Source organism: Canis aureus, chromosome 33 (genome assembly GCF_053574225.1).
Source record: "Canis aureus isolate CA01 chromosome 33, VMU_Caureus_v.1.0, whole genome shotgun sequence".
NCBI classification, from domain to species: domain Eukaryota; kingdom Metazoa; phylum Chordata; class Mammalia; order Carnivora; family Canidae; genus Canis; species Canis aureus.
This window is the reverse complement of record NC_135643.1, coordinates 18,360,552-18,385,442: the sequence shown is the minus strand read 5'-3', so window position 1 is coordinate 18,385,442 and position 24,891 is coordinate 18,360,552. Positions and strand designations below refer to the sequence as shown.

Sequence of the window (24,891 nt, the reverse complement as noted above, 5' to 3'; positions counted from 1 at the left end):
TCCAAAGGATTTTTTCTTTATTCTATGTGCAAACCCATAAATCACAAAGGCCACTGGCTACCGATTGGAATATGATAGTTCCTGGGAAGAATGAAGAAGGATCAAGGTGGCCCTCTATGCTCGTTTCTCATTGCTCACTTGTTCTTTTCCCTGGGATCATAGCCACCTTGTGACCACGTGTGGTTTTGGACCAAACCTTGTCCATATTTGTGAATCTGTAGTGCCTAGCATACTATCCGGAAGAGCGATGTGCAAAGACATATAATACTAGACACATGTGTCATTTAAACTTTTCTAGTAGCCAACCTTATAAAAGTAAAAAGAAATAGGCAAAATTGATCTTGGTAACATATTTTTTAGTCCATTATATCTCAACTATCATCCCAGTAACAAATATAAACAAGTGTTAATGAAATATTTTATATTCTTGGGGTACCTGGGTGGCTCAGTGGTTGAGCCTCTGCCTTTGGTTTGAGGGATGGTCCCAGGGTCCTGGGATCGAGTCCCACATTGGGTTCCCCATGGGGAGCCTGCTTCTCCCTCTGCCTATGTCTCTGCCTCTCTCTCTGTGTCTCTCATGAATAAATAAATAAAATCTTTAAAAAAAGAAATACTTTATATTCTTTTTTCTCATGATTATCTTTGAGATCTGCTGTGTTTACATGTATAATACTTCTCTGTGAAGACTAGCCACATATCAGTTGTTCGATAGGCCCATGTGGCTAGTCCTGGACAGATTGGCTCTAGAATAATGATTAGAATGGTGGCACTGTTTCAGTCATTTTATTTCTCACCTCACATAGTTACCTTTGTTTTCTTTTAGTGAAAACACTTAACATCTACTCTGTCAGCAAATTGCAAGCACATAATACAGTGTAATTAATTGTAGTCACCATGCTGCAGAAAAATATCCCCAGAACTTACTCATTTAGTAATTGGAAATTTATACCCTTTGACCAACACTTACATGGATTAGCTCATTCAATCCTCGCAACAATTCTATATGACCACTGTAATAATCACTATTTTACAGATGGGAAAACTGAGAACAAAGGGAGATGAAAAATCTTGCCTGAGTTCACAGTTGGTATATGGAGAAGCTGGTATGACCAGCAAGAGGGACCATGCTTTTAACAACACTCTGAGTACAGACAGGAGGAGTGATGACAATGATTTTTACGTCAGGTGGTAGTTCTCAACATTATCTTATTTTCCACAGGCATAATGTTATCAGCTCACTGTGATTTGGTGCAGAAGTAACAGAAGGCCTCAGGTTCCTGCCTGTCTCCTTGCTTGGTCTGCTCCCACCACACAAGTTTCCTTGTTTCCAGAATACAGTACACTTATTTGAAATACAGGCTATTTGCAACACCTGTTCCTTCCCATCCAGATTATTCTTCCCCAGCTCTTACATGTGACTCATTTTTTTTTTTCATTCGGATTTCTGCTGAGATGTCTGTCACCTCTTCAGAGGGGTCAACCCTCACCGATTTACCAAAAGCCCACTGACCCCCACTGTGTCACTGTCTTAACCCCAAACCTGCTTTAGTTTTTCTTGAGAGCATTTCTCTTCATCATTATTTGTTTCTTTTTATGTTGACTATCTCTACCACCAGCACATAAGCTTTACAAGGTCAGGCACTTGATTTTCTTTATTGTGGGGAGGCCCCCAGTGCCTAAAAGTGGTGCTTTGCACATGGTTGGTGCTAAGTAACTGAAGACATAAATAAATGGGATGAAATTGAATTAAACTGAAAGCATATAATAGGACAAAGTGATGATGCTATTCAATGCTAATGATATGTTCTTTTAGTAAAAATGTTTTGTCACCCAGGTAATTCAAGGACATCAGGTAGAATGAAATGATTACCTTCCGTGCTCCTCCACTTCACACCTCCATTACATTTTTGCACTTCTTTATTTTCTTCATAGCACTTATCAGCTTCTCAGCTATCATAGATTTGTGTATTTATTTTGTTCATGGATAGAGGTCTATCTCCCCCACTTGGAAAGTGGGTTCCATGTGGGCAAAGATTTTTCTTTGATTCATTCACTGATGAACCCAAAATGTCTACAGTGATGCCTGACACAGTTTAGGAACTCAGTGAGTCTTTTAAAGGAATTAATTAATGAGTATTTCTGTTGTGAGGCAGTAATATCTTCCACTAAATATACGTAATCTTGTGAATTGTTGTATTTAGAAGTCATTGCCCATGGCCTTTTATTTTTCTTTTCCAATCCCCACCTGTCTACTCAGAAAACAAGATTAAATTATACTCAATTATAATGATTTGGCCAAATAATACATTTCTTTAACCAGGCATTCTGAAAGATTGAGGTTATACTATGACAGAATCTGGCAGCCTTATACCAAATATCTTGGTAGAATTCTGCAGGTTTACCAGCACACCAGAATAAGTGGCCTGTTCACTAACATGCATTTCTGAGCTGTGGTTCAATTCCTTGTGCAACCATTTAAGCCCCTAGTAAGCCAATTATAAGTTACAGAGACCAGATAAGATTAACTGCACAATTTAGAGGTTTTTTTAGATAATAAGACAGCAACCTTTAGCAATAAATTTCTTCTTGTTTCATATAAATCTCAATTGTTATATTAAATAGTTCATCACCTGGTTCCTATTTCAAGATTAAAACACATATCTGATTGCATCAATCAGATATGTGCAGTAACACATATCTGATTGCATCAATCCATATTTTTCCAAGCATATTTTCTATTGCATTTGGACAGAAGTTCCTAAGATTCGTAGAGTTCCCACAAATCCATCGACATTTATAGCTCATGTTTATTCTGAGAGGTAGACAACCAATTGATAGAACACTGTCTCATAAGTTATATTTTGGGAAAAATCAGCTAACTATGTGTTATAGGCAGGGCTGGGTACCCACTGAACTAAAATGTGTCATTAAAGTAATGTTTTATGCTGTATGAAAAGGGAAGTTTATGGCTAAACTGCTTATTTGAAAAAACAAAAAACAAACCACCTTGTCTGCAATCATTGCATTCATTCCTTTGTAGTCAGAAAAGAGCCTTAACTTTTTGATATGTCAGGTTCCTCATCCATAAAGTTGGCATGTTTCTTATTATTTATCCCTAAGACATACCTTAAAAATATTGTGATGGCATACAATCATTTTTTTCTAAAACTAAAGATGCAGTATGAATATAAAAGAGTGATTTGTACGGGTTTTTTTTTTTTTTTCTTCCTCTTCTCTGTAATGGATGTCATTTGGAGTTCTAGCTCTAAAATATTTATTTAAAAAAAAACCCTTTAGCAAAACTGAATACAAATATGTTTGTCCTATAAATGCCCCAAAGCCAAGAAAAAAAGAAGGAATGGCTTAAATGTGTTTCCCTTCTGCGGGGACTTTGTTCACTCAGGATTTTTCTGTTTAAATGACCTCAGTCCAATAAGGGATAGCCAACCCTGGGTCAAACTGAAAACATTGCCAAGTTAACCCTTCTGCTAATTTCTTTAAAGATCATTCCAATGTCTATCCCCGTATGTGAACTATGGTATTATGGAAGTGTTCATTGTAAATTCCTAAGAGTGCTCAAAAACATTACTTTTTTTAAAATGTAGAAAGAGGGGATCCCTGGATGGCGCAGTGGTTTAGTGCCTGCCTTCAGCCCAGACCGTGGTCCTGGAGTCCTGGGATCGAGTCCCACATCGGGCTCCCTGCATGGAGCCTGCTTCTCCCTCTGCTTGTGTCTCTGCCTCTGTGTGTGTGTGTCTCTGCCTTTCTCTCTGTGTGTCTCTCATGAATAAATAAAATCTTTAAAAAATAAAAAATAAAATAAAATGTAGAAAGAGGTTACAAAATAAAACTCCAATATAAGCCCCCAACAATCCTATGAGGTAGGTTCTGATATTATCCTTATTTTGCAAATTGAAGCAGAAGCAGGGAGCTTCTTAGGAACAGGGAACTTAGGTAAATTGGCTGAGTCACTTCTTTAGGAAATGGTAAATCTGAGTTTTAAACAAACTTGTGACAATTCTTGATTTTTCAACCTAATTATAGGGGAAACTTCATGTAGTTTATTTTGCTGTTTGGTTGGTTGGGTTTTGTTTGTTTTATTTTGTCTTTTACAATATTTGAGAAGAAAAGGCAGGTAAAAAAGAGAACCCCATCCAACATTGTGTATACATTGTGTCCTTTACATTTAACAATCACTGTAAGAGTTGCTGAATATTAAAAAAAAAAAAAAAAAAAAAAAAGACCAGGATTTTTTAAAAAGTTCCAGCCAAGGTAAGATAATCTATTCCTGAAAAAAGAAAACCATGGCAAACTTTTTAGGGTTCCATAGCCTTGAAGTAGGCATTTTTTACTTTTAATAAGTACCCAAAGCTCAGAAGACTAATCTAGTCCTCTCAAAATTTGCTGTACTGGTCAGTTCACAGCAGTTGTTTCCCATTAACAGCCAGAGTTTGTGATTTAAGCATAAGTGGTACTCTATTATGACAACATAATTAGCACCTTTTGTCATTATTGGAAGAAAGATACTTCTTTTCCTTCTAAAAACACAAGTATTATGACCATATGTAGTCATAGAATTATTTTATGCACCAGGAGAGTACTTTGAAAATACATTAAAACAAATCTTTAAAAAACATTAAAAAATGTTCAGCACCTCTCTGTTCATTGAACCTGTGAAAGAATTAATTGAAGATTTGGAAGTATGAAAATGTGAATCACAGGAAGGCAGCTGTATTTGCTCAATGCAAAGACAGGCCCAAGTCAGAAAGTACAGAGGATGGTCAGAAAGCATGGCAGTTAAGTGCAACATGAATGTCTTCTAAGTACAGAAATTCCCTAGATCAAGACCAGCTCAATTTGGGAGGCAGGAAGCTTAATTCTGATACTTGGAGCGTGGCCTCTTAATAGAAATAAGTAAATAAGTGAAGTAACATATTTATTTAATTAAATATTAGTATAACCAGGAACTCTGTTAGCATTCCACAGCTACACTGATTAGGGGCTCAACGAATTGGGTATCTGAATGAAGATATTTACAGATGGCTTTTAAGGTAGCAGCATTGTCTTCTTAAGGGTTTTTATGTGTATTCCTTTATTTGATCTTTACAATAACCCTATGCAATAATTACTGTAATTATTCTCATTTTAGGGAAGAGGAAACAAACACATAAAACCCTCTATAAGTACAGGACCAGGTTTAAAATCAAGTGGGTAGATCCAGGCTTCACACTCATAACCACTGTGGTAGACTGCATGATGATCCCAAAGGCATCAGGGTCCTAACCCTTGGAACCTATAAATCTTATCTTACAGGGGAAAAGGACCTTTTGCAGATGTGCTTAATGATTTGAGATTATCTAGGTGACCATCACAAATGTCCATATAAGAGAAAGAGGGAGATTTGACACAAATAGAAAAGGAGGAGGCCATGGGGCTGGAGAAGCAGAGATTGAAGAGATGTAGCTACAAGCCAAGGAATGCTGGCAGCCACTAAAATCTGGAAGAGGCAAGCTATGGATTCTCCCAGAGAATTTTTGGAGGAAGTAAGCCTTACTGATCCCTTGATTATGACCCAGTAAAATTGCTGGCTTCCAGACTATGGGAAAATAAATTTCTGGTAGTAATTTCAGTAACTTTGTGTTAATTTCTAGAAACAAATACCACCACTACGTAGGACTCCTCCTTCAACAGACCCATGTAATGTCTAATAGCTAGTGAACTTGAACAAGTAAGTTAACCCTCCAGGGTTTTAGATTAGATGCATTATCTGTAAAGGAAGGGGGCTGACATTAGAAATGACAAATACCCACCATTTGCTTCGACGAGGATGGAACTGGAGGGAATTATGCTGAGTGAAATAAGTCAATCGGAGAAGGACAAACATTATATGGTCTCATTAATTTGGGGAATATAAATAATAGTGAAAGGGAATAGAAGGGAAGGGAGAAGAAATGGGTAGGAAATATCAGAAAGGGAGACAGAACATGAAGACTCCTAACTGGGAAATGAACTAGGGGTGGTGGAAGAGGAGGAGGGCGGGGGGGGGTGGGGGTGAATGGGTGACGGGCACTGAGGGGGGCACTTGATGGGATGAGCACTGGGTGTTATTCTGTATGTTGGCAAATTGAACTCCAATAAAAAATAAATTATTATTTTAAAAAAAAGGAAGGGGGCTGACCTGTGCAATTTCAAAGAGTTTTATAAGCGATATTTTTGAAAGCTATGGATGTCGCTGTTACCATAAGAGAAATTGTTCCCAGACTGTCAGTAAAGGGACTTGCCAGATTATTTTGGAAATTGATTCTAATTTAGCATTTATTAAAGATCTCTTACATACTAATAACTAAGCACTGAGATGTATTTGACCCTACAGAATTTTTAAAATAAAAAAAAAATAGCATTCAATTGTCTGGGATTAATTACTTTATTTTTTTTAAGTGAAACTTAGCAGTGATATAATATCCTATAGAAAGATGGTCGTAACTATGCAAACACACCCCATATCAGAAAGTTCTGTGCCATGAACTCTAGGCAAATGCATCATATCTTGAATGCTACCTTCTGTTTAGTTATAGTCTCCCAGAGTTCTGTGCTGGGGAGGCCAAGTAAACTTTAATTCAAACTCCATAGAAAAGAATTTAATGACTTACTAGTTTGGGACACATACACTGTAAGGGAAGGGCGGTGGCGCTGAATATTTGCTACTCCCATTCTAAAGAACAAGAGCTAAGAAGAAACCATAACCACTCCAGACAGGTTCCCTCTTACCTGAAAGAACTTCAGGGTTTTGTTTACATGGCAACCATAGCAATAAAGACATTGATTCAGGAAAGAATGTGGGTACATATTTATCCTATGGAATCATCCAAAATTACAGAAATAATGACAAAGTATCTTTCCAGCCATCAAGAAAACTTTTGGTTCTCCTGACTCATGTGCTAATAGTTTCCATTTATTTAAAATGGCATCATTTCCACTTACTTAATATTCTGAAATCCTAACATTTATTGCCCAACATTCTTTCTGAAAGTAGGCAAAGGAACATAAATTAATAATTATAAAATATGAATTCAGGAAATGTTATATATGCAATCCTACTAACAGAAACTGTTTTGCCCACCAAGATGTCTTTCTTGGTTAAGCTTCTCAGAGTCAGAAGAGAGAAGAGCTATGGAGAGAAATCCGAAGGGCTGTCTCTGAGGTGAGAGAGAGGCCACAAGAAATGTTAAGATAACTTTGACACACTTAGCACTGATTTTGCTAGACCAACATCTCAAAATGGCAATCCACAGGCTTCTTGCTTTGGCCCTCAAAATGTCGGCCCACACAAGAAATCTTGATAAAGTTTTAAGCAACTAACAACCTACATGATTAGAAAAAAGAAAATAAAATCACGTAACAGTTCACATTACCAGCTTCTGTTAAGCAATCAAAGGTGGGATCTGCAGGCCATGGAGTCTGCATTCCTATATGACAACATACAGCATATTGCTGAGTAGTAAGAGTAAAAAAAGTGAATTGCTTTTGTATCCTTGTCTCAATTAAAATTTAGAAATGAAAGGTAGCTCAGGTGGGCATCATGTTTCAAGGGAAAAAAATTATTGTGCATAATTTTCTATCATTTATGTTTCCTGCATGGTTCCTGGATACATGTGAAATTTCAGTCACTGTGCTAGACACTGTCATCTGTCAGCCTGTACAAAAACTTTCCACTACTGACACTCTGGAAATACCAGTGTAGGGACCATTAAAAACTAGGTGGTAAAAACCAGCTCACAAGCAGATTTGCTTGATTCCCACGGCCTCCCAAAGACTCCCTCCTACTGTCTGTGGTGTCTAGCCCAGTGCCATGTATACCATGGGTGTTCCATAAATAATCAAGCAGTCAGTCATTAGGTGGTTCTCAGATTTAAGCACTGTGCATAAAACATACGTGTGAGACCTTTTAAAAGTGTAGATTCCCAGGGCCCAACCTGAATATGAAACCTGCATTTTTATCAAGCACAGCATGATAGTCCCTAGATTTCTCTTTGTGAAGCACCCTCTTAAATAATTAGCCCTCCCACATTCATAATTGTTTTGTTTCATTTGATTATGTTTATTTTGACTAGTAATGACGATATCTAATATCTGTATAGTATGATAAATTTACTAATGAGGTGAGGAAAGGTGAGGTGGCGGAGTACTATGTTTAGGGCACATATTCCATGCATGGTGTTAGGGTTTAAAAGTACTCTTCTGATATAACTCTATAAAATAGTTACTATTATTATGCCCATTTTTCAGCTGAAGAAACGAAGGCAAGAAGTTAAACAGTGTGCCCAAGGTCACACAGCCAGTCAAATAGTAGAGTCAAACCTGAACCCAATTTTCTCTATGCAAAGACCCTGCTCTTAGCTACAGTGTTTACCTTGCCTCTCAGAACTTTCAGATTTTCACAGTGAACTACCATAAAAATATATACTTTTATCATAGTTCACTTCTTACTCATAGAAATGCACACAGATATGTGTGTTTGTGTATGTATAAATATTATTTATGTATGTATATATATTTATATGTCTGTGTAAAGATAACACACACATATATATGCACACACAATACTATGTATGGTACCTCTTGGCATTTTCTCTTCATTCCATTTCATATTTTTTAGTGTTGCTTTTGAATCCACTAAATTGATTTTATAACCCTTTAAGAGGTCATGACACACAGTTTGAAAAATATAGCAATAAAACCTTCAATTCCAAAAGAACAAGAAGGAATATTAGATACTGTAGATGATATACCATATGGCCAAAGTATGTAAGAGAATAACAGGCTGAAAATTTACTCATATGAGCAATCATCTTTCATTCCAGAGCTCTCTTAGTATTAATAACAGAAATCATTATAATAATTTATTACATGTTTTATGCTTTATAATCTTTCAAAACCTTTTCAGATCCAAGATCTCTTTTAATATTCACCAAACCCTATGAGGTCTAAAAACAAAAAAACAACCACCATTAATAATATAATGTGTCATTTATCTTATTATTCTGTGGAGGATTTTCATTCCTACAAGAATAGCCTATTGAAGTATAACCACCGGAGAATTCTTGACTTCATAGAGTCAGTCTATCATGGTGCCAAGATTTCATCTTTTAAAAAATATTGTGTTCTAATAAATCTTTTGGTACAATGAAGTAGCATTGTAGATGAAATAAACATTTTAATAAATATAAATCATTTTTTAAAACTTAGAGTAAGAACATACTCATTATCTTTTTCAAAGAAAATAATATCAGCAACCTGCCTGTTCAGGCACAATAGGGAGATCTTTGGCTGGCATTTTTAGGCGGGGGGGTTGGTCCATAATCATGAGTAGGGCTTACAGGTGCTTGGACGGGAGTATGATGCATTATACACCAAACTGTGGCCTGTGCAGCCCCAACATTCCCGCCATAGGCCACACTCATTCTTTTCAAATAATATCAGACTTGCTCAAGGGATGGAGACATGATTTTCTGCCCCTTTTATAAATATCCACATTGACATGATGGGGCTTTCTTACACACTGCTTTGGGTAGACATTTCTCTCCCCATCTCTCCATGGAGACAGAAAATTAGTTCCTCAAAGTTAATCTCAATGCATTTACAATCAGCCAAGTTTTAATTTTAGTCTGCTTTTGTGATTCTTCCTAGGATTTCTATAATGAATTTTCTGATATTTTTAATACCAAAGCTTCTGGAACCCATCGTTATCCCTGTTTTCTAACTTTTACCTCTGCCTATATATCCAAGTGTCCAAACATTCCATAAAAGTTGTCCTGCAGGGAAAATTTTAAGCTGTTTATTCTCCTCAAAGATTCATCAACTCCTCTGCTACTTAAAAATGAATTATTCTATTATTTCTCTTAGACACTGATCCAATTGGTATAGCTCCTTAAAGATCCATCACAACTAAGAAATAATATATTCAACACAGGAAAACCTTTTTTTCCCCTCAAACACGTATTTAAAATGTTCGTCTATCAGTCGTTGGCCCTTCTGTGTAGCAAAAGAGACCCTTGAAAGCATCTAGACATTTATTTTCATTTCACAAATGAAGAAAGTGAAGGGAATAGTCTTCAGACTCCCAGGCAGCCTTCTCTTCTGTTTACCACCCTGTCAAAAAGTGAAGTTCATGTTTGTAGAAGGCCATAAATAGTATATTCCACATCATAAATAATTTGCAGTAGTATTAATGTGGGAAAAATTCATTGAAAGCATCAAAATTCTACAATAAAAAGTGAGATATCGTGTGTGCCCATGCATGTAGGTGTTCTGAAAGGCTTCCTTTGATTACTGTGTAACTGGTAAATAGAAATCCATATAGTTTCAAGTCTGATTCTACATCTGCTAATTGGATTCTGCTGTATGGATTTAGTAAGCCAATATTCATGTTCTTAAATAAACATCTCTCAGAATGCCTGCATATGACAAAGCTGGTTTTCTTTTAATTGCTGGAATCAACGACTAAATCAGAGGTAGGCCAAGTTGACTTTGCAAAAGTAATCTAGGTTATAATGAAAGGACTTTATACTTATTTTAGTATCAGCCTTAGAACTAATGGAAAGAAAACAGAAATGTAGAATCCTAAAGGTCTTCCAAGGGCAGAAATCCATCTCTTTTCCTGACAGGAATCCCCACATTATTCTGAACCGTTCTGTTTTACATCTAATTCCTAGCTGACAAGTGTCCGTTTTTCATGCTTATTCATTCGTCACCCTTGTGTTCTCTCTGCCTGCAAGGCATCCGGCCTGCCTTCTATCACATCTCTGCAAACGATAAAGGATATTCTTAAAATGTTACCCACCCTCCCCTTGCAGAGTAAAGTGGAGACATACTGAAATGAGCAGCTGCCTTGCTGGACAGCAACAATATATTCTATGCTCATTACACAACCTGAAAGCTAGAAAAGAGGTCTTACGGCAGAAATGAAAAGGATTTTTCAGGAAGAAGTATTGCCTTGTGGGGGGTTAAATGTGAGATCATTTTAGAAATTACATAAAATTTATATGGAGTTTAAAGTCAAACCATTAAAATGAAATAATTATAAGCCATTCAATGATGGTTCAGTTAAACCTGTCTCTTGAAGTGCATGCCTCTGATGTGTGGTCACCATTCTCAGCTAGGAAACAAGGATCCTCATATGATGTGCCTTCATATGGCAGGAATTTGAAACCCATGCCAAAAACTACACTATATCCTAAGAATTATAGCATGCTGTATCCAAACCCATTGCCCCTTCATGGTGCCACTGACTTCTGTCGCCATAAAATTTTGCAAAGAGCAGTAGGTTCTCATGATGGTCATATTCCCAATTCCTGTGCACCCCTCATCACAGCTTGGCTTCCACTCACCCTCCACATCTAAATTTCCCAAACCAATTCCTTCTTTACCTCTCTGAGTCTTTGCCTGTGTTTGTCCTATTGGCCTCCCAACTTCTTAAAATTTGATTCTCCTCTTAGCTCCTCTGACACATGTCTGTTTGGTTCCTCTCTTACTTCTTCATTCACAACATGTCATTTTGCTGGCAGCCTTTTCTCTCGAATGTTGGTGTCCTATTTGTTGAACACAGTCTTTCTTCTGGTGATATAATCTATTTCCCATGCTTCTGCCATCTGCTAGACAACGAAGCACAAATTTCCTATGAGGATGTTCTTTTCTAAGTTCTAGGCCAGTGGTTCTCAACTTGGGGTGGATTTTGCCCACAGGGGACATTAGAAATCGTCTGGAGGCATTTATTTCACCAGGGCTGGGAGGAGTGCTTTTGGCTTTGAGTGGATGAAGTCCAAGTATGCTGCTAAGTATCTTACTATGCACAGGAAAACCTCACAACAGAGAAGTATCCAGTCAGTGTCAGTAGGACTGTGGTTGAGAAATAATGATCTGGATTTATTGCACTGTCCATTTGAATATCCTACAGACACACTGAACTGAACCTATACCAAAACACATTGCTATCTTTCCCTTCACTTTCCTGCCTGATTCAGTACTGTGTCACCTAGTGATGATCCATACCATCCTAACAATTGCAATAGAATTACTAAGTATGTACTGTTTTTCTTGCTCCCTGGCACTTTCCAAATACCTGGCTCTTCCCACATGTATGATCTTTTTTTTTCCTAGAATCTGCCTCCTCCTCTCCCTCCTATTGCTTTCTCCTCCTCACTATCACTAGCTTAGTTCAGGACCCCGTCATCCTTCCTAGTCTACTCAGATGGGTCCCTAACAACCTTCTGTCTCTTTAGCAGCACCTCAATCCATCTATCCTAAGAGGGCAATGTGACATCTGATCTCCTTCCTTTGCTTAAAAGTTTTGAGTGTTTGCCATTCCTTAGCATGGAGAAAAGGTGCTTCACAAGAGGACTTCAACTTACTTTTCTCATTTTGAGTCTTTATCCTACATATCGTCACCTTAAGTACCTAATCAAGTGACAACAAAAGTATGTAATTAATAAATATTAAAAGAATGTGTCTTAGCTATTTGGATACATACATGCTTCATTCTTATTCTTAACCTCACTTTCTGATATGCCATTGAATTTAACCAGGAGTGAGTCAGTAGTTTCTTTAATTTGAGAATTAATTCTAATTATTGTCTCTTCATCCTACCCTACACCAGATGGGAGTTTTACAGAATGATCTCTTACAAACAAGGTATATCTTGTCAAGAACATTTTATCCTGTAAAACTTGTTTATTATTGCTATTAGTTCATTATTAGTATTTGGCATTTTGCCAAAATTTTATCTTAATGCAGATCCAAAACAAAAGAGAAGCTTCTGTATAAGAGGAGAAAGAATAGAAAAGTTTTTAATGTTTGTGTTGGAAGGATCACAGATTAGTGAAAAGATGTGTGGAGAAAGCATTGTGTGTAATAGCAAAATATGTGCAAATCCAGGTTCAGCAGGTTCTCATGTAACATTGATTATTTTGCTGTAGGGCTCTGAGTAATGTTTTTAAAATATTTTATTTATCTATTTATGAGAGACAGAGAGAGACAGAGACATAGGCAGAGGGAGAAGCAAGCTCCCTGCAAGGAGAGCCTGATGTAGGACTCGATCCCAGATCCCAGGATCATGCCCTGAGCTGAATGAAGGCAGACACTCAACCGCTGAGCCACCCAGGCATCCTGGGCTCTGAGTAATTTTATAGCTATATTTCTTATATGTAATATAAGGACGTGGTTTTGACAACTTATGAGTTCTAGTAACTTTGTGGATTTTAAGTGCTTATTTCTGCAATATACTCAAGTTTGTGATAATCAAATTAAAAGTGGCCTTCTGACACAAATTCCATCACCATGTGAAGAGTCTCTTGTCTTACCTCGAATCACACAGATCCATAATTTACTCACAACCTCTAAGCTCTTGAAGCTCTTTTCTTATGCCACAAAATTCAACAAATGGCAAGTATGTAACAGTGGATTTTTTTCTCAGTCCGTCCTTCCAGATGGTGCTTTCTGATAGCTCCTTGAAAGACATTAGGGAACATACCTCCAGAGTCTTTGGGCTTCCATCCATAGTTCAATAAGCTGAAATGGTACTTTTAGATTTTTAAGTCTTTATCAGGGCCCCAGCATAAAAGGTTTAGCATTAATTTATAATCAAAATCAACCAGATAAAATGCCAATAACTTTTCATTGGAAGAAGCTGAAACTGTACATGTATGAAATAAAATATTTGGTATGTTTTTTGTCTGTTTTTTTTTTATTAATATTGCTTCAAAGCCCTATGGCTGAATCATTTATTAACTTTGGTGTTTAAAATTACAAACTAATTTCTAATATGTTTGTGTCCACCTATAACAATTTTTAAAAGGCTACTGCATATAATTATTTTAGCCACTATAGCTATATAAATATGTAATTAAGTAGTTGGTATATTTGGGCAAAAATGACCATTTAATCTTCTAATTGAAGAATGGCTACATAATTACATATTGAGGTATTTCTAAACTCATCCACATAGTTACTCTTTTTCTTACTTCCTGTTTGAGACAGTCTCAAGAGGTTAAATTCATTCTTTCAGGATTACAGCATTCTGTTTCTGACTCTGATACAAAAGCTTCCTTTTGAGTTATTGATCAAAAGATCCCAGGGTTATTACAACTTTAATAATATCTATTATGAAGAAAGAAAAAAATAATTATGTACATAACAGACTCTGTGTGTTTAAGTATCATGATAAAGGGGCTCTTTTGATAAAAGTAATCACCATAATTGGTTTTCAAGAAATACTAAGGAAATGCAATTGATCAGTTTTCCTGTTTGTTAAAATGGGATTCTCTGAAGTATTCCATTGAAGATTAATGTAGAAGCAGCTAATAGCCTCTGAATTTCATATTTTTCAACACTCAGAATATAATAACCTAGATTACAACACAGTACTAATAAATGTAGGAATGAGTTAGGGGCAGATGGGGCTAGGCAGGGAAAGATAAGGGAAAGGCCTAGAGTCAGGCTCCCAGAAATCTGTGGGCTCCCATAAACCCCAAGGACACTGAAAGGCTCAGAGTCAGGCTCCTACCCATCCCAAGAAAACAGAGATAAGACAGTAAAAACAGAGAAAAATAATAAACCTGGCTCCAAAATGTTAGGGAGTATCTCCCTTTAATGGCTACTAATTAATCACAAAAACTTACCAGACCACAAAGAAATGTGTCATTAAGGTGTTATCAATAGTCCCTGCTCTAACCAAGACTGCACAAAAATCTCTAGGCCGTGGGCTCCCTGGCTAGGTTCTCAATAAAAGACTGCTACTAAAAGCCCTCAGTGGCAACCCTGTCAAGACTTCTTTCACTTCTGAGAGCTTTCTCTGTAACTGCATAATAAACTTCTACCACTTTGCTCACTCACTTTGTCCATGAGATTCATTCTTCGACTCTGTGAGACTCCACGCTCTCCCATATCACTGACGGTGTGTGGTTAAAAAGATACATAAAATAGTAGACTGGAACATTTTTATAGCATTTTCTATAAATGGATAAATGTTAATTATTGATTTCATCATATATTTTATTACCTCTGCTTTCCAGATCTAAGGAAGACATTTGAGCAGGAACCCCTGGGAAAGGAAGTATCCTTGGAACAGGAAGTCTTGCTGCAGTGTCGACCACCTGAAGGGATCCCAGTGGCTGAAGTGAGTAACAAAAATTCTTTGCATTTAGCAATTGGCACTTAGTTATTCTAACAGAGGCCTAATCCATGGCTAATGGTGCAGTGAATTAGGATATGGCATGATGAATGGTTGGTAATGGAGTCCTAACTGCCTGCTGCTGGCAAAATAGATTGATTGAGAACTGATTAATGACTTGGGAGTCAATTAGAATGCCCCACTGGACGAAGCCACAGGCAGTTTGGTTTAATATTGTCATTTTCTTTCAAGAAATCAGAAACGCTGCTTTATTTTATCTGGCACTTATCGTATAGATAGGTGATAAGACTTAATAATGTACTATCAATTTTATTATTGTTCTTGATAATATGCAAAAATGTGTGTGTGTGTCTTTGAACCTGTGCACCCCAAATATATATTTTCTGTTCCATGATGTAATCTAAAGGTCATATCTACACACTATGAATAAAAACATGCTTGAGAAATAACAAGTGTCAATTAGTTTCCTACCATGAGCTTTCCATCGAGCTCTACATTTTTATTTTTTGTTTTTGCTAAAACAAAGCACATTGATTGTTAATGAAGTGTCACAAATCAGATATATACCATACCACGTTTTTCATTAGCACCAAACAATACAGTATCCTTTGAAAATGCCTGTCTGTGAACTGGCATGAACACAAAAGAGTGCCATGCCCTCCTTGAGCCATTCCCCTTAATAAAGCATACTTGTTGAGGAAAATCCTCTAATATGGTGTCTTTCCTTTGTTAACAAATAACTCTAAACTCTCAAAAGTGTTACCTTTTATGATTATTAGTTGACATACTAATAGGCATCCAACACTATTGCCCTAGCTAATCTGGTATTCTATGGACCCAGAAATACTTCAATTTGACGAGTGACATGCATCACTGCTGAATTGTTGGTCCTTGTTAACCTCCGTCTTTGTTATTTAGTCCTTTGGAATTTTTACTCTTTATTGCATGTACAGAAGGAAGCATTTTTTTTTTTAGTTGTCACAATTTGGGCCTGCATATGGGCCTGCTGATTTTTTTTAAATAAGCCCTGAATCCTCCCTGTCTATGAAATTGCAAAATAATGTTATTGACACAACATTGTTCAAAAAATGTTTCTTAGTTATTAGGACACTTATTATTAGATTTCTCATAATTTTTCAATCTTTTAAAATTTGAAGCAAATGTGGGAGCCAGCTCAGTTAGCTGGTCTCTTGACAACAAAATTAAACATCTGGTTGCTCTTTTCAAATTATTATTAATACTAAATGAATTAGAAATTTAGGCAAGGCTTTTAGAAAACAAGTGCGTTTTTTCTCTCACAGCCATTTATATAGCTCCATGTGCCAGTGCAAAGACTCAAAGTAGCGCTCCTAATGAAACTTACTGTTTTACTTTGAAAGAAGAGAACTATTTTTTGCCTAGTAACTGGCATTCTGTGGTACTTCTAGCATTGGATCAGAGACTTTGCATGATTATAGATGTTTCATCCAACTGCATCAAAACTTTATCTTCCAGCACTGATATGTAATATGATTTAGTGTGATGAAAGGAGGCAAGTCTTCTCTATTCAGTATTTCATTTCATGTATTATAATAGTGCATCTGTCTCCTTAGTTGTATTTTTAAAAATTCTAATGCAAATCTCCATTACACCACCTTAGAGACCAAAATATATTCTGAGTGACACGGGTATCAAAAACCTCATTTTTACCCAACGCTTCTTACAGATTGCTGATCCTTGCAAAGACTTTCAGTGACAAGATCCTAGTAATCTTTTCATTTTTTTCGTCTCTCCAACAAAGTGGTTCACTTTGTCAAGCAGTAAAGATTCATGACTGAAAACTAATTGGCGGTGAATTTTATTTGTATCATCAGTGGGGAGGAGACCAATTAACACTTGGCAAGCTCAAAAATCATATACCCATTTGACATTCAAAGAACTATATTTAATGTGATTCTTTTTCTTTTCTTTTTTTGAAGTCAGAAGACACATCAAACAGCCACACTCAAGAGCAGGCTAATAAACTCCTAGGTAGATTCTATTCAATACCCTTAGAATCACTCAGATCAGAAAGCTAATAAATACCTTAATGTGGGCAGCCCCGGTGGCCTAGTGGTTTAGTGCCGCCTTCAATCTAGGGTGTGATCTTGGAGACCCGGGATCGGGTCCCACGTCAGGCTCCCTGCATAGAGCCTGCTTCTGCCTCTGCCTCTCTCTCTCTCTGTCTGTCATGAATAAATAAATAAAATCTTTTTTTTTTATTTACTTATGATAGTCACACAGAGAGAGAGAGAGAGAGGCAGAGACATAGGCAGAGGGAGAAGCAGGCTCCATGCACCGGGAGCCCGACGTAGGATTCGATCCCAGGTCTCCAGGATCGCGCCCTGGGCCAAAGGCAGGCGCTAAACTGCTGCACCACCCAGGGTTTCCGATAAATAAAATCTTTAAAAAAAATACTTTAATGTAACACAGTTCAATGGTCACTTGCTTAAGAAGGGCAGATAAATGAAAAAAGAAAATAATGAAATGTAACCTAGCAAATTAAAAGATTATAAGATTATTTTAATTTTATGATAAATGCATTCATTACTTAATATTTAAATTTTTAGAAGAATTGAACACATAAGTCTAGCATAGAATGAAATATTGAGCTTACAGATCCACTCTTGTGCTTTACCATAATATAAAATCAGTCTTTAAGGTATCAGGCCTTACTGGCAAGGAGTTGTGCTTCTTTTGCATCCAAGGCAAACGATTCTGAAAAACTCCAATGATAAATGCTCAATGAATACATGGCTGATCAATTTAGTCGATCTTTGTTTTATAAGTATGTGTCTAGCTCCATTAAAGAAGTAGTCAGGTACATTATTTGCAGAATACGAGGTGGTAATTATTTTTTTCCTTCCCATACAAGTCAATAAATTTCTAAAGAATTCTACTAATTTTAAATTACATTGGTATCTTCTTTATACAAATAATGGCAGAAACATGTCTGAAGTCATAAGTAACATTTAATATTACCCCCTATTTTGGCTTTAGTCACCATAGAATGTTAAACTAATTTCCTTACAGAACTCTAGGTGTAAACACAAGCATCACTATTTTTAACTTTTTGACTTTGGACAAGGTATTTCAGTCCTCTATATGTGTGTTTCCTGAATTATAAAATGGAGATAATAATAATAGTATCTACCCAGGGTGTAGTTTTAGAGTTTAAATGAGATGGTACATGTGAATCACTTAGAACATGTAGAAAGCTCAAGAAACATCAGACATTTTTCTACTATTACTATATTATCACCCACTGATTCACAAAAGACTGAATTCAACCTCTTGAATTCAGAATAATAACTGAGCACATTGTACCTGTACTGGTGCTATGGGGCATGCAGAGATGAAGCTTCTGTTCTATGAAGATTCACCAAAATGCGGATGCCTGGATGGCTCAGTGGTTGAGTATCTGCCTTCGGCTCAGGGCGTGATCCTGGAATGCTGGGATCAAGCCCCATATCAGGCTTCCTGCAGGGAGCCTGCTTCTCCCTCTGCCTATGTCTCTGCTTCTCTCTCTGTCTCTTATTAATAAGTAAATAAAATCTTAAAAAAAAAAAAAAAAAAAAGAATCACCAAAATGCCCTCCTGTATCCTCTAGCCAGGGCTTTGGTTAGAGTCCATAAATGCTACAAATGAAGAAATATTGTAAGCTTTCAACAAGGAAAGGCCCTTATTTATGTAAATGTTTTTTTTTAAAGATTTAGTTTTTAGAGAGAGCACACACGCACGCACATGCACTGAAGCTCAGGAGAGGAACAAAGAGAAAAAGAGGCAAAGAATCTCAAGCAGACTCCCTGTTAAGTGTGGAGTTGATGTGGGGCTCGATCCCAGAACCTTAAATCATGACCTGTGCAAAAACTAAGAGTCTGTTGCTCAACCGACTGAGCCACCCTGGTGCCCCATAAGTAAACATATACTTTATTAATGACTTGTTAATGTAAATACGTACAGCAAACCATGCTGCTGTCTTTTTTTCTGATTTTTAAAGTTACTGGGGAAAATAAATAAATAAATAAATAAAGTTACTGGGGGCAGCCTGGGTGGCTCAGCGGTTTAGTGCCTGCCTTCAGCACAGGGCATGATCCTGGAGATCTGGGATCGAGTCCCATGTCAGGCTCCCTGCATGGAGCCTGCTTCTCCCTCTGCCTGTGTCTCTGCTTCTCTCTCTCTCTCTCTCTCTGTCTCTCTATCTCATAAATAAATTTAAAAATTTAAAGTTACTGTTGTCCGCTTCATCATCAGGGTTCCAAGACATTGGAGGAAACTGCGTATTTTATTTCAGATAGGACATTTGGGTTGAGGCTGTTATTGGTAGTTCTACTTTTCAGGACCAACAGAAAGAGAGTGACAAAGGTTCAGAGGAGGAAGAGGCTGATTCAGATTTTGCATACTCCCATCTCTCTATGTGGTCACCTTTTTGACTGAAAACTCACCTTAATACTTATTGGATAAAAAAAAAAAAAAATTATGCTGTGGGCACCCCAGGATAAAGCACAGGGGCCTATGCTTGGCGCTCCCTCCTCTGGTCTCCTTGCCGAGAGCTCTTTCTTTATACTTATTTTCTTTATTTAAGGTATTTAACAACCACACAACTTCTTTAGCACAGGGCTGGATCAAGGCCTAGTGCTGGATCAAGTATAAACTCTAGCTGCTGAATCAGAGGGTGGCCTAGGGAGCCATCGAGTATTGGCAAGGATAGGGGGAAGCACTCAGTGACTTCACGCCACATGCAGAATTATTTCAGAATTTAATACCTGGTATAGATGATCCAGTGTAGCTGGCCCCAATATACAATGATTTTATATAGTCTCAATTACTGCTTGTGTTGAAATGTATCTGTTGACTCCTCTGCCTGCCTAAACTGTGAAGATATAAGTAGAGAAAGGGGTTTTGTTCATGTTTTATCTCAAATACCAGCAGATGGAATCTATTCAGTAGATTCTTTAACTATATTTAATTAAATAAAGGAAAGAGTCCCTATTGGCTATAGCTCATTTCAGGAAATGGAGATGGAACTTTCCAGAAAAAGGATGCGTGTCACCCCTGAAGATGCAGTCCTATTGAGAGAACTCAGTGTGAGGTGAGAGGTTCCACTAGTGTGAAGCCTGAGAGCAAAGTACCAACCTGCTAGGATCAGGAGAAAAAAAATGAGGGGAGAGCCTGTTGGGAATTATTTTAGTTCAAGGAATACAGGGCATGTTCATAATACTCATATAAAATTAAGAGTGGACTAGATGAGAGGAAGAAAAACAACTACCAGAAACTATTACCCACTATCTTAATAACATTTTTGCTAGGATCAAGCCCAAAATACAATGTTATTCTTACTTTTTTTGGAAAGGCATCTGCCTCCCTTTCAATAGACAAGCCTCCTCATCTCCCTAAACAAGCCAGAATATTAATACACTCATGAATGGGTGCGGGGTTGCTCCAGTGGTATAATAGTAGCACTCCATAAAATGAATCCCTCTTTGCTCATCTGAGTTTATGCCTAGAAAATGTTGCTGTCACATGGGGAGCCAGAAATATACTCAGAGATACTTTATTTCATCAGATTATCTCTTTTGAAGAGTATTGGGATCAAAACATCAATGGATACAAGATTTGTTGGCATGGCAGAAGGAGCAAAACTGAATTTTTCACTAAAACCTGTGATTTGTATCACCTTTAACAAGGGGATAATTGCTTCTCTAATTATAATTGAGCTATTTCTCATAGGAGTTTAATTGGAGGAACAGGGCACAATGTTCAACTTATTGACCCAATTGTGCTTAGAAACCGTCGTCTTATTTATCAACATTTGCATCTCTAATTAGCAAGTGGGAAAATATGGGTTGAAGTGCAAAAGAATAGATTATTTTGCTGAGTTTAGTCTTGATAAACAGGGAACGGATTTTTTTTTAAGCTAATACTGCCAGGGCAAAAAGCTGCTGGCAGCTGGAGGCTCCGCCAAATGTGCAGCATCAGGTGGCACTCCATCTAATTGATTATTAATATGGCCACTGAACATTTTGTTTCATGAGAGGAGTGTGTGTTTCACTGTCATTCCTTCATAATTGGAACTTCATGTTGATGCATTTCCATGCAGGTGCATTGTCTTCCAAGCTGTGCTTTGTATTCTTTGCCGGCGAAAGAGGTTTAAAGAGAAGAGTTTGAATACAAATTTGGGGAGAGATACTGCTTTCAGTTCCCAGTAATATCTGTTGGAGTTGTGTCCTAGCATGTGTGTTAGCAACAAGAAGGAGTTTTTATTACAAGCGGATTATCAGCCTTGCGAACAGTTTTGCACAAGTATTAGGTTCCCTAACTAGTAGTCAGCCTGCAAGCTTTGCATTGGTTCAGTCAACAGTTGTCAACGTCACCTCATGTTTTTCTTCCAGTATCTGCCTCTAATAGTTATACACAGAGATCACCATAAGCCCAAATAATCACCATAACCCAAATAATGTAAATCAAGTAAAAATAATAGTGAAGTCAGGATGCCTGGGTGGCTCAGCGGTTGAGCATCTACCTTTGGCTCAGGGTGGGATCCCGGGGATCTGGGATCAAGTCCCACATCGGGCTCCCTGCATGGAGCCTGCTTCTCCCTCTGCCTGTGTCTCTGCCTCTGTCTCTCATGAATAAATAAATAAAATCTTAAAAAAAAATAATGGTGAAGTTAAATGATGCCAACATAAATTAAAAAAAAAAAAAAAGTAAGAAATTATAAACCTTTCCTGAACTTAGAAGAGATTTGTGTCTTGACTTGTGGTTCCTTTGAGCTATAGTACAACATGCACTTTTTATTTTTTAATCATGAATTCCTTTACTCAAGAAATATTTACTGTCTACTCAACTATGTGCTGGATACTTTCTAGTTTCAGGAGATACAAGCCAGCCAAAGTCCCTAAAGGGTTAAAAACAAAGAAATGACTAAACAGGAATAGAAATAAATGACTAAGATATTGTCAGATAATTGCAAGTTAAAGTAAGACAAGGTGATTTTGAGAGGTTGATGGTTGATGGGGAGCGGAAGTCACTTTAAAGTCAAAGAGAATCTGTCTGTGGAGGCACTATTTGACTTGAAGTCTGAATGGCAGGAAAGAGCCAGTCTTGAAAGTATTTGAGTCAGGAAGTTCCAGGCAGGGGAAGCAAAATACCCTCTGAAGGAGTTGATGTGGCTATAGATTTCAAAAGAAGCCAGTGGCTCAGAGACACAGTGAAGCCATGAGGAAGGCCGGGGAGACCTTCACTCAGAGGCAGGAGGATGAGTTTGTGGGCTTACAGACATGGTAAGTTGTTTGGACTTATTTGGCTCTGAATGCGTGAAAAACCACTGGAGATTTTAAGTATGGCATCATCATGCTGTGCTATATATGTCTTTCAAAGATCATTCTTAGTGCTGTGTGGAAAATAGATTTGAGTGGTGTAAGAATGGAGGCAGGGACCCATTTAGGGGATCTTGCCTTAACCCAAACAAGAGAAAATGGTTACTTGTCTAGGGTAGAAGTAAAGAAATGGAGAGAGATGAAGAAATAAAGGTTAGATTTTAATTTCTGTGGGAGTAAAAAAAATTTTTTTTAAGATTTTATTTATTTATTCATGAGAGACACAGAGAGACAGAGACAGAGACATAGGTAGAGGGAGAGGCTGGCTCCCTGTGGGGAGCCTGATGCAGGACTGGATCCCAGGACCCCGGGGATCAGGATCTGAGCTGAAGGCAGATGCTCAAACCACTCAACCACCCAGGTGGCCCAGGAGTAAAAACTTCTGAACGTGATTTTTAAATTTGATTTTATTGACTGAATAAAAGCTAGAAAATATTTAGGTCTTCCATGTGAAAGCAGACCCACTAGAGTGAGCTTTCCTTTGATGACCTAAAAGCAGTGATCAGCAGGCCTCAGCTGTTTTCAAAGACATCTCTCTCTCAGTGGTGCTTCAGCAACAGGCAATGACCTAGAATGTGTCTTTAATCACAGGGCAACAAGGCCTTCTATTTCCATGACCCTCATTTCTTGAGAAAAGTATATGTTTCTTCAATAAGTTCGCTTGCTTTGGAATTTCTTTCAGTGATTCTCCCCATATGCCTAGAGCACTATTTACTGTAAACTCACTGGGGGTGAGAAATGCCAGTCCTGGAGAGCAGAAAGCCAGTATTTTCTAAAGGTGGCCAGACTTAGCAAGAGTCCCACTTATTGGGAAATAAGAAAAAATGCTGAGAGTTCCTTATTCTGAAAGGCAGATTTGTGATAAAGACTTGTTAAGAACTAGCCATCAACTAGTCAATTTATGGTTGCCTTGCCCTGAAAAAATTAGCATTTTAAGAACATTTCAGTGCCGTTTCGCTCCCATGTAAGATATTAGATATAGTCATTCTACTTCAACCATTTTTGGAGGTTGTCACTCTTAGTTAATTTAATAGTTCATTAGGTCAGTGTCCTTTTATCTTCTCATAGTTGAACTTAGGCTTTAGGAATGGAAGTTTTCAGATTTCAAGACAAGTTTGCCTCCGCAGTATGGTCTGTGTACGTTCAGCTCTCAAAAGCAACGAGCCAGACATATGTGCAATTAAGGGAGTGTTTCCTCAATAGGAAAACAAATTCCATTCTTAGCAAATTCCTCTTCTTTGCAGAAGTTACAACTGAGCAAAATGTCACTACATTTTCCACTTGCTTTTCTCTCTCTCTCTCTTTTTTTTTTTTTACAATTGTCTAAAGATACAATTTCAACATGCTTGAAGACAAACACTTTTTTAAAGCATAAAAAACTTACTTTCTACAAACCTATTGAAATGTACAAAGTATTTTGGACAGTAGTCACACAGAAGTGAATAAGTGTCTTATTTTATTGTGAATCTGACAAGCAAATGGATGCATAAACAAAGTAGCCTTTATTCTTAACAATAGAGAACATCTGAAACAATATCTGCACAATAGCTATGGGGGTGGTGAGGGATGGAGGGAGAAAATCTTGTCTTTGTGTACACTTTTTTTAATGGCCTTTTGCTTCTTGTATTTTAAGGCATTTTTATCCACAACTTTTATGGGTAAAGAACATTTGTTTGCATCCTATAATGGAGGCTTTCTTAGTCATACAAGAGATGGTGAGAAACTGTTGCCACTGTGAGAACCAAAAGAAAATAATTCTGGGATTTCAAACTCTGAAGCAATTGCAGCCAAACCCTATGTGGTAAAAGTCTCCGTAAGGCTAATAGCTATGGACATCGTTTAGAGTTGTCAAACCTTACTATTCAAAACATGATGCACAGATTATCTGTATTGGCATGACTTCCTGGGAACTTCATAGAAAGGCAGAATTTCAAGCCCCAACCCCAGGCCATTTATCAAAATCCACATTTTATTTTTTTTAATATTTTATTTATTTATTCATGAGAGACAGGGAGGGGGTGGAGAAGCAGGCTCCCTGCTGAGCAAGGAGCCCAATACAGGACTCAATCCCAGGACCCCAGGATCATGACCTGAGTCAAAGGCATACACTTAACTGACTGAGCCACGCAGGTGCTCCGAAATTGACATTTTAGCAAGAACATTAGAACCAGTCTGCGTGCAGTACTGGTTCTCAATCAAGAATGTGCATTGGGATCATCCGGGAATTGGTAGGATGTGCAGCCTGGCTATCAAAATTTTTAATAGCTTCCCAAGTGATTCTAAAATCCAGCAAGGTTTGGAACCGCTGAT

General features: G+C 37.5%; 1 protein-coding gene and 1 long non-coding RNA gene across 3 annotated transcripts in view; one reads left to right on the top strand and one right to left on the bottom strand.

Annotated features, from left to right (window-relative positions):
- The window catches only part of LOC144304372 (uncharacterized), a 45,295-nt gene extending 38,533 nt beyond the window's left edge, over positions 1-6,762 (bottom strand). The window contains exon 1 of the long non-coding RNA XR_013371265.1: positions 6,651-6,762. This is a non-coding gene — a long non-coding RNA (uncharacterized LOC144304372). The remainder of the gene's footprint in view (positions 1-6,650) is intronic.
- UNC5C (unc-5 netrin receptor C) overlaps positions 1-24,891 on the top strand; it is a 351,448-nt gene that overhangs the window by 233,381 nt on the left and 93,176 nt on the right. For both annotated transcript variants that reach the window (XM_077882935.1, XM_077882934.1), the window contains exon 4: positions 15,066-15,169. In XM_077882935.1, coding sequence (XP_077739061.1) covers positions 15,066-15,169 — 104 coding nt within the window. The remainder of the gene's footprint in view (positions 1-15,065; positions 15,170-24,891) is intronic.